General features: G+C 40.7%; 1 protein-coding gene across 2 annotated transcripts in view; it reads right to left on the bottom strand.

Moving 5' to 3' along the window:
- The window catches only part of LOC118843617 (zinc finger protein 2-like), a 111,104-nt gene that overhangs the window by 88,767 nt on the left and 5,741 nt on the right, over nucleotides 1-16,596 (bottom strand). The window contains exons 2-5 of one of the 2 annotated variants that reach the window (XM_036751332.1): nucleotides 14,545-14,640; nucleotides 14,056-14,182; nucleotides 11,224-11,337; nucleotides 9,285-10,272 (exon numbers count right to left, since the gene is read on the bottom strand). In XM_036751332.1, the coding sequence (XP_036607227.1) occupies nucleotides 9,285-10,272; nucleotides 11,224-11,337; nucleotides 14,056-14,182; nucleotides 14,545-14,577 (1,262 nt within the window). In that variant the 5' untranslated portion in view covers nucleotides 14,578-14,640. Of the gene's footprint in view, nucleotides 1-9,153; nucleotides 10,273-11,223; nucleotides 11,338-14,055; nucleotides 14,183-14,544; nucleotides 14,641-16,596 lie in introns of those variants that run through there. The other variant, XM_036751331.1, reaches the window with a different exon arrangement.

Genomic DNA, 16,596 nt, shown 5'->3' with positions numbered 1-16,596 from the left:
CATTAGTGTTCCAGTCTTCCCACATCTTCTCCCAACATTTATCATTTTCCTTTTTTGTCATATTAGCCAATTTGATAGGTGTGAGGTGGTACCTCAGAATTGTGTGAATTTCCATTTCTCTAATCAGTAGTGATATAGAGCATTTTTTCACATGACAATAGATAGCTTTAATTTTTTCATCTGAAAACTGTCTGTATAGCTTTTATTTTTAAATATAAAAGATTCATCATGATTTTCAAAGCTCTCCTGCTTGTCTTTTTCCCACTGGCCTTTCTCCTATGATCTGTGCATTTTTTAAAATGCTCACATGACACTCCTCTCTTACTTTACTTTTTTATTTATCCATTTAAGTAAACCTAGCCCTAGCTCCTCTCAATCTCCCGAACCCCCCCCCTGCCAAAAACCCACACATAATGAAAGGAAGAAAAACAAAACCCTTGCGTCAAATACACATAGTCAAGCCCTATATTGGCCATGTCTGAAAATATATGCTTCGTTCTTCATCTTAAGTCAATGCTCTTTTTCTCAAAAAGTATGTGTGTCACATCTTTCATCATCAGTCCTCTAGCATCATGGTTGGTCATTGCACTGAGCAGATTTCAAGTCTTTCCTCATTGCTCTTTATAATGCTGTTATTATATAAATTGTTCTCTGGGTTCTGCTCACTTCACTCTGCATCAGTTTATACAAGTTATCCCAGGTTTTTCTAAAACCGCCTCTGTTATCATTTCTTAGTGTGCAATAATATTCCATTACTTTTGACAATCCCAGATCGATGGGCATCCTCTTAGTTTCTTTTTTTAAATTAGACTAGCTAATAGTTCATGTTATTATTTTTAAGAGATATTAGTTTAGTTTATCAATTCAATGGATTATTTTTTGCTTTTTTGCTTTTCAGAATTTCATTTTGTTGTTTAGTCATGATTTTTTTTATTTGTTGCATTTCTAGTTTTGTCCAATTCATTTATCTGTTCTTTCTCTTTTTTGTTGATGAAAATGTTTGGAGATATACATTTTACTCTAAGGATTTGTTTTGGCTGCCTTCCCCAAATTTTCAGATTTACATTTATTGCTATTTTCTTTGATGAAATTAGTTTTTGTTTCTAAGATTTGTTCTTTGACCCACCAATTATTTAGTATTGTTATTTAGTCCCAATTAATTTTATTGCTTTCTTTAAAGTTCTTTTATTGAATATGATTTTAGTATGCTTTGCTATATTTGTTTGTAAAGTTTTTTTTATCCTAACACATTGCCAATTTAAAGGAGCCATGCACAACTGTGAAACATGTATACTCCTTTCCATTCCAAACCAATAATTAACAGAGAGCTAGTGTATGTAAGCTTCCCAAAATTTTATTCAGAACCTTAATTTTTTTCTTGTTTTCCTTTTTGTTTGATTTGTCTAAGTCTTAGAAGTATACATTGAGTTTCCCAACTATTATAGTTTCACTGGCTACTTCTTCCTGTAAATCATTTAACTTTTTCTTTAAGTATTTAAGTGCTGTGCCATTCATTGCATATATATTAATTCATTGTCCCTGGTGCCTTTAAGTGTGATAGAGTTTCCCTGCTTATCTTTTTTAATCTAGTCCACTTTCACCGTTTCCTTTTCTCAGATTATAATCATTATCTCTGCTTTTATAAAGTTCAGATGAAGCATAATTAATTTTGCTCTAGCCCCTAATTTTAAGGCTGTGTGAACCTTTGTTTTCAAGTGTGTAAACAGCATATCGGAGTCTGCTTTCTAATCCTTTCTCTGTCCCTTTCCATTTTATAGATGAGTTCATCCCATCCATGTTCACAGTATATTTCCCTCCCATCCTCTTGTGCCTCTTCCTTTTCTTGAGTCTCTAACACCCTCTTAATAAAGCCATTACTAATATGTGAATTTGAAGAGAGTGATGAGAGAGAGGTGTGCTCAGTACTAGTGTAATATTTGGTATAATCAGCTTTTGCTGTTCTGTCTTCCCTTCCCCTCCCTAAGATGCCCAAATTAGGCCCTTTCTTCCCTTCTACTTCCCTACCACCTTTTCCTTTCCTTTTCTTCCCCTCCCATCTTCCCTTCCTTTTTCTCCCTCCCCATCCTCCCCTCACTCTTTCCCCCTCCACAACCCATCCTCTGATGTTAGAGGTTCTTTTACCCAATTCTAATCTCTCTTTAAACCTACCCAGTGCTGAACACAAGGGTTGGTTTATAGTAAGCTCTTAACAAATGCTTGTTGACTGACTGAACTAATGGGTCTCCTACTTCTAGACCCTCCAATTTATCTCCCACATAGCTGCCAAAATAATTTTCCTTAGGAACATAGCTTGATAAGGTAAATCCCCGTGGTATGCTGGTAAATGTTTTACAACTGGCTTCCCAGAAATAAAAATGTATGTATGACATAATTTTTAAGTTTAATCTTCATTATTAATGTTTACTCCATCACTTTCTAAAGGCTAGATGATCAACAAAACAATAATTCAAGTCTCAATATGTAGCATTTGCCTATGTCCAAGATGTAAATGCCCACACTGACAATTTAACAATTGACTCTCTCAAACCAGTTTCAGCTGAGTCCAACACACCCTGGCTAGTCCTCTACTAAAAATTTTTCTTTGGCTACCTATTGCCTGTAAAGTAAAATACAAACCTTAGGGAGAAGCAGGCACCATGTCACAGTCAACATTGTCCAAGATCATCTGAGGACTGCCAACTACTATTAATCCTATTTGCTGGGAGACTGGGGATCCAGGAGACATCATCTCCATCTCCCCTTCATCCATAGGTGGGAAGGAGGGGAGAGTAACCGCCTTCCGCCTCCCATGCCTCTTTACCACTCAGTTGCTTGTGCTCAGGACTTTTTTTCTATCTGCCCTAAAGATCTAGGAGGGAATGGACATGAGGGAGAAGAAATTATGTTTTCTTTTGCACTTTAATTCTATTATTAAAATATGTCATTATATTCTGAGTTCTGAATCTAGTGAGTGCCAAGGGAAGAGACCAGCAAAACTGAAATATATAATGAATTTGGAATAATGAGGTAAATACATATATACATATGTTCACACATGTGTATATGCATATATATGTAATATTTTATCAATATTTCATCTTCTAGATGACAATTGAGACCTGAGAACAAGAGCAAATTGCCACCCAATGAGATGACATATTGGGGCAAGGAAAGACACCCATACTAATTCAGGATGTCAGCCTGATAAAAGGCATCATGTGCAGATTTACATTTATTGCTATTTTCTTTGATGAGGAACAGCTTTAGTGGAATACTGCTTGGTGGGTAACTCATTCCTCTCTGGACTTCACTAACTCTCTGGATATATTTCTTTCACTATTATACCCCAGTGGCCTTCTTGCCCTGGAAGATGCCTCCACCACCAAGTCCCAAAAGCCTTCTTATCCAAGAAGTTCCTTGTACAGGGAGATCCCTGTGGTACTTTCCTCTGGTTGGCTAGTTTTTCCCAGAACATTTATTTTAAGGAAGCATCCAGGCCAGCCATTTTCACTCCTTCATTCCTCCCCAGGCTCCTTTCCTGATTCTCTGCACTTCTTTCTCCATGTCCCCAATACTGGCACCTTCTCCTGCCTCATCTCCCACCCTCCATCTCTACCTCCACTCCACACCACTTTTTAGCTTCCTCCCATGTGTTGTATTCACATTATGTATTGTTGTCTTCACTGTTATATATTAGAATGTAAGCTCCTTGAGGGCAGATGCTGTCTTTCTTTTCACTTTTATTTATATTTATATTCCTAGCACTTAGCACTGGCAGCTAGGTGGTAGAGCAGATAAGAGTGCTGGGCCTAGAGTCCGGAAGACTCATCTTCCTGAGTTCAAATCTGATCTCAGACACTTACTAGCTGTGTGACCCTTGGCAAGTCACTTAACCCTGTTTGCCTCAGTTTCCTTATCTGTAAAATGAGCTGGAAAAGGAAATGGCAAACCACTCCAGTATCTTTGTTATGAAATCCCCAAATGGGGTCACAAAGAGTCAAACATGACTGAAAAATGACTGAACAACAAACATTTAACACATTGGGTATGTAGTAAGCTCTTAACAAATGCTTGTTAACTTAAATAACATATTTCACTTTGAGCTAAGTTAAACCCCTTGTTTAGATTTTTATCTATATAACAGCATGTATAAGTAATATTCCAAGTGAATATCTCATAGTATTTACTATATGTATCACATATGTATCACATGTGTTTATGTTACAATATTTCTTTGTACTGAAATGTAGCTGAAATTATTAACTAAATCTGACCTCAAACGCTTACTAGCTATGTGACTCTGGGCAAGTCACTTAACGTCTGTTTGCCTCAGTTTCAACCATAAAAAGGGAATTATAATACCATCTACCTCACAAGGTTGTTGTAAGGATCAAGTGAGATAATATTTGTAAAAAGTGATTAGCACAGTGCCTGTCACAGAGTAGGCACTATATAAATGTTTATTCCCTCCCTCCCCCTCTATCTAACTAGATTCTCTGTACAACCTCAGATGAAATTATGGTTCTGAGGAGATACTTATATATCCCCCATTAAACACTTCCTCCTTGTTTAATCCCTTATGCTTGCTTATGTGTACTTACCTTTTTCTCCTCTTGATTCCTGTTTTTAAATTTCAGAGTTTCTTCTCAGCTCTGGTCTTTTCATCATGAATGCTTGAACGTACCCTACTTTATTAATGGCCTATTTTTTCCATCTGTAGGATTATACCTTTTCTGGGTAAATTATTCTTGCCTATTCTAGGTAAGCCTCTCCTTAGAATATCATATTCCAAGCTCTCAGCTCCTCATTAGGGGTGGCTGCTAAATCTTGAGTGATGTTACCTATATCTCCTTACTACTTGAATTCTTTATTTCTGGCTGCCTACAGTATTTTTCTTTGACCTAGAAGGTCTGGATTTTGGATATCATGTTCCCTGGAGTTTTCATTTTGGGGTTCTTTTAGGACATGACTGGTGGAGCCTTTCTATTTTCATTTTGCCCTCTGTTTCTAAGAGATTTGGGAAATTTTACTTTGTGATTTCTTGAAATTTGATGTCTAGGCTATTTTTTAATCAAAATTTTCTGGTAGTTCAATGAGTCTTAAATTATTTATCCTTGATCTCTTCCCTAGGTCATTTTTTTGGTTACATAAGATACCTTACATTTTCTTCTATTTTTTAATCTTTTGGTTTATTTTTAATATTTCTTGTCTTAAGGACTTAACTTCTGTTTGGTTCATTCTAATTTTCACCAAATTTTTTTTGTGCAAGGTTTTGTACCTTTTGTGACAAACTGTTAATTCGTTTACAAATCATTCCTCCATTTCTCATTTCTTTTATAATTCTTTCCTCTAAATAGTCTCATTTTGTTTTAAAAATCATTTTTTTTTCATTTAACTTTTGCTTCATTTCTTTTAGGAATTCTAGTTAAATTTGTGCTCAAAATGTGTTTTTCTTTGAAGCTTTGCTTGTGGGTATTTTGGAGTTCTCTTCTAGGTTCGGGTCTTGGGGATCTCTGTAATCATGATAGCTCCTTATAATAGGATTTTTTTGGGGGGTAGCTCATTCCCCACTTTAGATTTTGAATTAGGTATAGGTTTTTGTAATGTTAATGGAATAGGAAGATCTTCCCCATCCATTAATAGGCCTATGTGACCACATGTGTTCAATCACAGCTGTGATACATCCTGAGTCACACAGAACCCATTGGGGGAGGAACTTGACTAAGGAGGAACTTGCTTAAAGGGGAAGCTTGCTCATGGGGAGGCTTGCTTATAGGAAAGCTTTCATACCTTTTGGTACTAAATTAATTAGACACTGAGTCATGAGGGTTGTGATGCCTTCTGGCTCTGAGAAGTGTATATATACTCTGGGGTGAGATTTTGCTTTGGGGGTTCACTTATGATAAGGACCTCTTGATTCCCTGGATGGGACTCTCTGAGTAGCAATTTGTTCAGAGGCCCCCTCCGACTACTCAGATGTATCTGTGCTCCTCCGATCCAGTGGTATATGTAGGTGCTTGCATTATTTTGATCAGACAGCTGGAGCCCTGTCTGTTGGTCTTTGTGCTAATTTCTCTGCTTGTATTTTCTCCATGTTCAGGGTGCTGACCTTTCCCCTGAACTAGTGAATGTAATTAAAAGAAGATTGTTAACCCTTTTAAAAGCTATCTTTCCTTCAAAAGCAGATCAAAGAACCTGTGCCAGTAGGCCATCCTGGGTGTACCAGAGTGTGCTGTTACAGTTTTATGCACTTATGGAGGGAAAGTCTAGTTCCTGTTTGGTCTTATTTCGTATCCTTTAAAGTCCTGCTTCTTCCTTTAATGTTTTCTTTTTTAAAGTCCTACAGCTTTTATCTTTATGTTTTTCAAGGATCCCAGGGACAGCACAAACTGGGAACCAGTAAGTTTTCAGTGTGCCCTAAGCAATTTAATCCAGGACAAAATCTAATTGCTGCCTTCCTCTTCTGAGCTTTGCAAGCTCCTGACCTGAGTTTGGGCCTGAGCAACACAAATGTGGGCTTGCCCCTGGTTGGACCGCTAATAAACTACTGTTGTACCTAACTAGCATCAGCTATCTAGAAAGATTTACATTACACGTTCAGAGCAATAGAACTATAGCTTTCACTTTGTTCTGAACTTCCTGCCCTGGTTATTCCACTGCAGGCTTCATACTGGCCTGGGGTTTGGATCTGAGAACCCACTCCATTACTGGAGGCAGAGCCACAAAGCTGCTGCTCACTTCTTTTCCAGCTTCTTGCCCTGTACACAGCATCCTTGCCCTAGGCCACCACTCCTAGGCACAGGTTCCCTCCATAGTCCACACCCAGCTCTGGTTATAAGCCATAGAGCTGCTGTTCCTGCTTCCTGCTCAGTATCAGACCTCTCTGTACTGGATCCAGGATCTCTTCTGATCCTAGTGCATGGTCACAGGCTCTCCTTCACTTTTTGTACTGGAAGGCTCCAGGTGGCCTGCTCCTGACTAGATCCCTTCAATGTCCACAGAACTCTCCATCTCCCTATGTGAAAATGGAATAGAAAAATAACTGTGAACAATAGAACAATAACTGTGAACTGTGAACATTATCCTTAGTCCTTTAAGAGGTCAGGAGGAACAGCTGCCACCCCATCCTGCCAAGTTAAAAGAGGGCCACAAACACCCTGGCCCTATCACAAGCCAACTCACATGGGTTATGAAGAACTAAGAACATCCCTCAAACCAGTTCCCTCATGGTTTTGATATATACTGTTTCCCACTTTCACTTGCCCCAGTGGACTTGTCTTCTCATTCATGGATGTGCTCACTGGTCTCCTTAGATCTGGCACCTTTGTGCCCCTTGCATCCTACGCTTCGCTAAAACCCATGAACACACTCAACCTTTAGTGCACCCCAGCCTTCAGTGAGATTGTGTTGCTGCTGAAGCTCTACGTACAGAACAAACAGAGAAGAGGAGGAATGCTGGTTTATTGGCTGGTTTGGTTGCCTGTCCAGACGAATCCCTTAACTTCCAGGGCTTCCAGTATTCTATAGCAGGATTCCAACATCAGTGATGAACTGGAGAGATGAAACCAAGGGCCAGCCTTTGGTTGAGAAAAACTAGTTATAAGCAAGAAAGAAAAAAAGAGCAGTGTCCCACTAAGGTGGGAGGCATGAAAGTGAGGTGGTACTGTTATGGAAACAGAGGAAGGTTTGAAAGCAGCAGTCAAAAGTATCATATGGAGTAGAGAGGCAGTAAGTAAGTGCATTGGTAACCAAGGTGGGGCCAATGAAGGAAGGTCCAATTATATCTTCGCTCCCAAGTAGGCCCCAAACTCCTACCTACTAGGTGCTAAGCTGATGTGGGCATGAAGCCCCCAGGGTCCTAAGGGGAGTTGCTAAGACCAGAGCCAAAAGTAAGAGCTTAAGTTCTGGTCACTCAGATGATGTTTGATGATGGCTAAAGAGTGCATAAAAAGGGAAGACAAAGCTATTTGCTTAGGGCTTTCACTCTTGGCGGTATGCTGATATGGAGACTCTGGGCAGCTATAGTTAAGAGCCTGTAAACCTGGATGTTCAGACTTTGTTAAACTCTGGTCACTATGCATTGAGATTTGAATCAGACAAGGTCTGTCTGTTGATGTTTGTAATTTGTTTGTATTTACTCTGAAGTTCAGGGTGCTGGCTTTTTTCCCAGAACTAAGTGAATGATATTTGTATGCTGGATCAAAGTAAGATTGTTAACCCCTTAAGGTTCCTTTCCTTAGTAAAACAGATCAAAAGAATCTGGGCTTGCAGCATTTTTGTTGTTGGGCTTGTGGTGGTTTTTCACCACCCACAGCTGCTGCTAGCTGAATTGTTGCAACACTAAGGAATAATAATAGGGCACTGGATTCTGAAAGAAGAAAATCATAAGTAACCTTTGAGAAGTACAGCATAAAGGGTTAAGACATGAATGGGTAACGAGAAAGTAGAGGCAATAGGGTAGATTCAGTCAGAGGGGAGAATGGTGAGCCTAGTATCATATCTCTTTGTCAGTGGGAAGCCCAGCACTTACTTGGCCCAGAAGCAAGAGTGATTTAAGCTGTTAGTGGGTCAGAGATAGTAAATTAGGTCTGAAAGCTAGAGTTTATGATAACTGAAGTTTAAAAGGGCCAAAGTCCAAGTAAACCTAGCATCCTAAGAATCAGGACATAGGAAGAACCAAATCAGGAGTTAAGGGGCAAATCCCAGGAAAGCTGCCAAGTGGAGAAGACTGGAGTCATAAGCACAGCTAAAAGGCTTGCATGTTGACTGAGTGCTTTTTTCACAATGGACTGAAAGTATTTATAGTCCTGTTGTCAGGGTTTCCAGATTCTTAAAGGGCTGCTGCTTTCTACTTTAGGTGGAGGCTTCCATGGGCTTGGGGTGCTAAGCCATCTGTTGGTATGGGGTTCAATATATATCATCAGATAAGGGAACATGTATGTCTATGAGGGATTTATGAGTCTCTTTCAGTATCTGTGTCCCCTCTGTTTTTCCCTTTATGATGAGCCTTAGCAATGACTAGGGCAACATCTTGCTTTTAAGATGCTTGACTCTATATTCATGATATGGAACCTATAGGCCATTTGTTCAAAGAATTAGGAAACAAAAGAAAGGAGAAAAAATAGAATAGTAACCAGAAATAGTAGCACATTTAAGAAACATTTAAGATCGATCTCCCCTTCTTAATATTTTAATGGAGGTCTCTTGCCCCATCTTAAATATTGGCAATAGAATAAAGTGAAAGGATAAATGAAGTTTCCCCAAATTCATATTTCTAGGGTTACTCTTTGGCATAACGTCGTTGATGTTGGATAACAGATGACTTGCTACTGAAAACCTTTCCACATACGCTACATTCATAGGGTTTCTCTCCAGTATGAGTTCTCTGATGTCGATTAAGGTGACTTCTTTGATTGAAGGCTTTCCCACATTCATTGCACTCAAAGGGCTTCTCTTTACTATGAATTTTCTGATGTTGAGTAAGGGATGAGCGGTCAAAAAAGGCTTTCCCACATTCACTACATTCAAAGGGAGTCTCTCCAGTATGAGTCCTTTGATGTCGAATAAGGGATGAGAGACCAAAGAACGCTTTTTCACATTCATTACACTCATAGGGCTTCTCTCCAGTATGTGTTAGCTGATGTCGAGTAAGTATGCTTTTTTGGCTGAAGGCTTTCCCACATTCATTACATTCATAGGGACTCTCACCAGTATGAATCCTTTGATGTCGAGTGAGAGATGATCTGTCAAAGAAGGCTTTCCCACATTCATCACATTCGTAGGGCTTCTCTCCAGTATGAATTCTCTCATGTACAGCAAGGGATGAACGGTCATAGAAAGCTTTCCCACATTCACTACATTCATAGGGACTTTCTCCTGTGTGAGTCATCTCATGTCTCCGAAGACTGCTGCTGTGGCTGAAGGCTTTCCCACACTCCTTACATTCATAAGGCTTCTCTCCAGTATGAGTTCTCTGATGTCGATTAAGGGAAGAACGATCAAAAAAAGATTTCCTGCACTGATTACATTCATGGCCTCTCTCTTTAGTGTGTTTTTTGGTAGGATTTACTGATATTTGCTTGAAACTTCTCTCAAGAAAAAGTGGTTTTTCTTTTGTCTTCCCTTCGGAGTTTTCCTTCTGCTTCTCCTTTCTGTCTTCAGGTACAGAACTCTCTCCTCTGATTCTTTCTTTTAATGTGCCTGGTGATTCTTCTTCTTCAGAAATGTTCTGCTTTGGAATTGATTCCTGGATTTCAGGCAAATACTCCCAGCCTGAAACCAAAAGAATATACAAATGTAATTTTTGATAAGGACAGAGTATTCTCTTTCTTCAAAGAAAATAAAATGCTCTAATGGAAAAAAAGCAGAGTTAAACCAAAAATAATGAGTACTGGGTATTCATGTTATTGGGCAGATCTCCAAACCAGTCTTGAAAACTGGAAAGTTGAAGAAATAAGAGAGGGGAGGGGAGAAGAGAAAAGAACCAAGCAGTCTGGAGGAAGGGGTAGGGATTATCTCTCTAATCAATGTGAGCAAGAAATATGAGAAAACCCATGCAGGAATACGGTAGCATACTGTTGTGGTCATCTTTAAGTGGAGGAGAAGGTAATGAGGAGAAATATCAAGGAAAGAATAAGAATTAGAATGGATGTGGGAAGATACCATTTTAGTAAGAAAGGGTGGTCTTTGGGAAAGATGAAGAGAAGGAAAGAACTGGAGGCTGGCAACATGAAAAGAGAAGTGCAGGAATAACATCTGAGGAAAAAAAGAGACTCTTCTCCACCCCCCAGGTCACCAAATGTAAGAAAGCTTTGCTGTCTGGGTCCATTACAACGACAATCTCAGCAATCCTTGGAGTAACTGAGGAGATCTCTCTCATTAAACATCTGGGCTGTTATTTCCACTGAGTCCCATCTGTCTGGTTCTCTTTCACAGGCAGCTGGTGGCACAGCTGTAATAACACTGGTTTGGAGACAGGAAGACCTGAGTTCAAATCCAGCATCAGACTCCTTCTAGTTGTGTGATCCTGGTATATCACTTGATCTCTGTCTGCCTCAGTTTCCTCAACTGTAAAATGAGGATAATAATAGCACCTACTTCACAGGCTTGTTGTAAGAATCAAATGAAATATTCGGAGAAAAATATGCTTGGCACAGTGCCTGACACATAGTAGGCTCCATAGAAATACTTATTCCCTTCCCTTTTTCCCTTTAACTTACTTACCTAGAGAAGTATTTCTTGGTACTGCTTTTTCTTCAGTTCCTTGCAAATCAAGTATCCAAGGCTCTTCTCCTTGTTCCAATTGGAAAATCACATCAGGTTTAGAAATGGGAAGCCCTGTTTATAAAGAACAGAATGGAATAGAACATTTTGAATCTGTCCCCCAAAGTCAGTCCTATGCCCTTTTTCTAAAAGGAAAGACAAGGAAAATAACAGACTTATGAAGCATGATAATTTGAAGGACCTACAACATCTAGTCCATGTTGCCTCCTACAGGACTTTGTTCTTTTTATTTTCCCTCCCCCAACCCCACCCCCGAAGGCTACAATAAAGTTTGGATATGTTTCTCTATAGCTACAGATATATACATACACATATACATATATAGACATATGCTTTCCCAAACATCCTCTCCTCCTGATCTTTGTTTTTACATTTGTGCATATCTCTTGTTTCCTATCCCTCCTGACTCCTCTACTTTACTTCTGCCAACTACCTTGCCCTCCTATTACTTGCCTACCCCCCTCCAAGGATCCCTCCCCTATCTTCCCATTGCCATAAATTTAAATACCCATCTATACCCCCCTTTTACCTATTCCCTCATTCTCCCTTCTAAAAATCCCTCCCTTATCCTCTCCCCCCATTCTATACCCCTACCATTTTATTTCTTCTAAATATATATGTATTGTTCCCTCTTAAACCCATTCCCAATGAAAGTAGGTTATCAGAACTACTAGCCCTCCTCCCCCATCTAATTCCTCTGTATCTTCTATAAATTCTTTTTGGGCAGGTGACCATTTGATGTTGCTCTTTGGGAGTTTTTTTACTTCAATATCTTCCTCTGAAGATGAACCCCGGTCATCTCTATTCCCATGATAGGTTTCTATGGTTGGATTCTTTCTCCTTTGCCTGTGCATTTCTTGTGGTAATAACTTGATTTTTGTAATCACCTCTAGCCCTGGGGTATGGGAAATGGTGCCTCTTGCCCCAGATCTTCAGTTGTCTCCTCTAGCCTGGAACCAGAGCTAAACCTCCAACCTAGTGCCCACAGCCAGGGGCTTTCTGCCACACTGCTTCTGCACTCACCAGGCATGTGCTGTTCCTTCTCGCCCCCACCGCTCTTCTAAGCACAGCTGGGTCTGGCGTTCCTCATCAGCCAAGGTTTCCTCAATCTTCCTGGGATCAAACGCCCAACTCTCCTCACTATCCCAGGATGAAAAGTTCCAGTGGCTGGGAATGACGCCACCTCTCTAACCAACTAACCCCAGGGCTTGCCGCTAGTTGTTAAAATGGACCCTAGCCTGGAAGTGTTTACTCTTCGTAGGGACCAAACCTCATCCTGGGATTTTTCCTCTGATGTTCTCAAATGGTCCCAGGAAGACCCCAGTTACACCCCTGTTCTTCTTTGTCTCCACCCACACTTTGTTTGCCCTAAGGTGCTATTTTAACTCTTTTGTGGGGGAAAATCTTGAGAGCTTGGAGTTTTCTGACCTACTCAGCTCTCTTCCCAGAATCCTCTCTCCTGTTACCATTCTTGAAGCACTCACATCTTTTGAGATCCTTGTCCTCTCCAGGAACCCTATTCTTTACCTAGTCTTTGTGCAAACAACAGGACCTGTCACCTTCACAGTTAGATAGCAGTCATGTAGTTTAAACATTTACTATAAACATCCATTAACACTCCTCCACTAAAGACCTATCATGCTTCACTGAGGCACAGAGCTAATCCTGAGCTCTCCAAGGCTAGGCCCATAGAGCATAGACTCTAACAGGCTTTGTATCCAACTAGAAAAGCTTCAAAGGGAGGCCTAACAGACTCAGTTGTCAAGAATCAGGCTGGCTAAGTTTGGAGAGCCTCATCACCAGTTGACTGAAGACTGAATCTGTTGGCCACAGAGACTCATGAAGACAGTCTACGAACCTCTAGAGGGCTTTGTAATTTGGGTTAACCGTAGAAAGTCCCCACATCAACACCTCCGCTAATCCTCAAAGTATTAAATAGTAACTCTCACACACTCTCACCCTTAATTAAGATCTACAACCCCTGAGAACTAAAACTAACTCTCGTTAGTGTAGATTAATCTATACACTATATACCTGGTCTACCTGGGGTAGATTAAGACCAGCCCTGCGATATACAGCAAGCAGGCCTCCTTAAACTGGATGTGTCTATTTTGAATACTGCCAAACTTGAGTGTTTTTTGCCCACTGGAGGCCCGGGTACTAACCAGCAAGCAGCTTGTGGCTCTTTGGCAGAAATGTGAACTAGGTAAAGCTGTTAAGCTTTTCATAATTAAACAAGATATTTAACCAAAAAAACAACAGCAACAAATAGAGCAGCTAGGTGGCACAGTGGATGGAGCAATGGCCCTGGAGTCAGGAGGATCTGAATTCAAATTCAGCCTCAGACACTTACTAGCAGTGTGGCTCTGGGCAAGTCACTTAACCCCAACTGCCTTAAAAAAAAGAGGCAAGGTACACCTGATAATCTATACACTACATAGCAGAACTGACTAAGCTTCCTTCCAACCTCCACTCTGGTGCCCCGTCCTGGATAGAGGATTTCCTCATGCCCCCAGGTGTTAACGCTCTCTCCCTTCTCAAATTACCTGGTATGTACCTATTTGTGCACATGCTGTACTCCATTCTCCTAGTAGAATGTAAATGCCAGGCAGTAGCTGCTTTTTGTTTCTGCCTTTGATATCCCAAGTGCCTTGCATAATCAGGCATTTAATGAATGCTTACTGAATTAAATTTACTTAATTCCATTTAGTGAAGAGCTATATTTTCTTAATACAGGGCAGATTCTGAATCACAGGATGAAGCCAACCTTACCCAGTGAGATGAGGTTTCTATAGTTCTCCAGCATCACATCCCTATAGAGGTCCCTCTGAGCAGGGTTCAGTTGCTGCCATTCCTCTTGGGTGAAGTTCACGGCCACATCCTTAAATGTCACTGATTCCTGAAAGAAATAGATTATGGTTCACTCAGGAATCCCTCACTCCTAGGGAAAGGGAGCCAATTAAAAGAATAGTTTAGACATACAAGTGGTTCTGATGAGGATAAAGGACACATCCTGTGTACTATGGAATAAGGTAAAAGCATGTGATCCAAGGCAGAAATACCTTGTCCCCAGGTCATCGTGCCCATCCCTGGGCTTCACTAAGGGAGGCACCACAGCAGGGAACACTCCTTAAGGTGAGCCCAGTTTCCTAGGAATGAATACCTGGGGCTCTGATCCATCCCACAGCTGGATGGAGGAGATCCCTGATGAGGGAAGGAAAAATGGGATTGAATTTCAAGAGAGAAGAAAGTCCAATTCACCTGGGAGCTGGCTGTCAGGAACATAGGAGCCATTTCTTCTTCTTCCTCTTCTTCCAGATTCCCCTCTTAAATAAAGGCAGTCTTGAGAATGCAGGGCTGGGGAAAAAGAGAGAGGACATGAGGGAGCCTGGTTTTGTCTTACGACTCCTAAACTCACCAGGCCAGAAATCTCAGGTGAGTGTGACTTTCTTACCTTTTCCATACCCTATAAAGACAGAGGCTAGAAAGAGCACAGGTGTGCTATCTTGTCTTCTCTCTCAAGATCAGAGAAAAATGTCAAGAATAATAATACCTGTGACTTTGACTCTGTGTCTGTGTTTACAATACACAGCAGGGGAAAGAGCTCTTATTGGAGTCAGGACACGTGGCTATGTGATTTGTAATAAGACTCAACCTTTCTGTGCCTCAGTCACTTTCAAGGGAAAGATTTCTTCCGTTTCACATGAGACATAAAGAATAAATGTTTTGATTTCACCAGCTGCCTCATGGCTACATAATATGAGCATCAGAGTTAGCGTGTGGTTGAGGACTCAGTCTAGTAAGAGGAAACCATCCTACCTCTCCTAGATGCCCATTCTGCTTTTGCATAGCTCTCACTGAATTTCCTCCTCCTTTCTCTCAGGCTAAGGCCACTTCTCAATTTCCATATATTCCTCTGAGTCCTGCCTTCTAGCAGAACCAGTTTCTTTTCTACAGAACAGTTCTTCATTTCTCTCCAAAGACTTTTCATCTCCAGGTTAAGTACTTCCCAATTCCTTCCATCAGACCCTGTCTCACAGGTTTTCCAGAAGGCTGAAGTCCCCTATCATGTACCCTGGTCTCCTCCTGGACACACTCCAGCTTATGTCTTTCTTAAGTTGTGTGCCTAGAATTTAATATAGAACTTCACATATCTTGACCACACGGTGGCATTTTTGCCTCTCTGGGGACTTTACCTATTTTGGGGCCTGGACAGCATTAACCTTTCAGGCTGCTGTCACCCAGTGGGCTTAGCTTGGGCTTGCAGTCCATTGAATCCCAAGAGCTTCTTCACCTCAGGATGTTGTACACTGCCCCCTTTTACATATGGGCAGTTGACTTCTGGAACTTAAGGGAACTTTATTTTGTCTATATTAAATATGATCTTATTCAATATAACCCACTGTTCTAAGTATTCAAAGTCTTTTTTGGTACCTGACTCTTATCATCCCTCATGTGAGCTATCCCTTTAAGCTCTATGTCATCTACAAATTTAACATGCTCACCTCTTATTTCTTAGTCAAATTATTGGCAAAAATATAGATTAGCACAGGGCCAAGGACAAATTACAGGCACCTCATTAGAGACCTTCTTATAAGTTGATATTGGCCAAGTCCAAATCCAGATAATCCATCATCTAGCCCACATCTCTCTATCTTATCCACAGGCACAGCATGAAAGGCTTTGTTAGATGTTGTGCTACAATTTCAGCACACAAAATATCTAAATGATTCCCCTGATAAAGCACTCTCTTTTTGGTGGGGTGAAGTATACACTTGTAATTTCATGTGTAGAGAATGCCTGGTATATAAACACGTTCAAGTGACTTGTCCAAGGTCACACGGCTAGGATGTGTCAGAAACAGGATTTGGACCTAGGTCTTCCTAAGGATGGTCTTATCCACTATGCCATGCTGGCTAAATTATCCTGATGAAAAGGAAATGAGATTAAGCTGGCACGAACTACTGTAGCCATGCTAGATTTCAGTGATCACTGCTTCCCTTTCTAAGTGTTCTCATGTTATCCCTTCTGATGCCAATCAGTGATTAAAGATCTTCTCTCCCCCACCCCATTCAATAGGCCTCAGGTGGGACTAGTTAAGGGAACCTTGGTTAGAGGTGTGTTTGTAGGTGGGCCTACACCCTTTACTTACTAGGCGCTAAGCCCCAGGCCTACACTCTTTACTTACAAATTACTAAGCCCCAGGCCTACACCCTTCATAGATATACCCAGAAGGTAGCCATTGTAAGGTCAGAATTTAGCCCAAGGAGAAGGAGTAAGAACTCTGAGGCAGGGCTGCAGAGAGAGTGCAAA

The sequence above is a fragment of the Trichosurus vulpecula genome, chromosome 3 (assembly GCF_011100635.1).
Source record: "Trichosurus vulpecula isolate mTriVul1 chromosome 3, mTriVul1.pri, whole genome shotgun sequence".
Classification (NCBI taxonomy): Eukaryota; Metazoa; Chordata; class Mammalia; order Diprotodontia; family Phalangeridae; genus Trichosurus; species Trichosurus vulpecula.
Note: the sequence above shows the minus strand (reverse complement) of the source record. Positions and strands in the feature narration are given on the sequence as shown.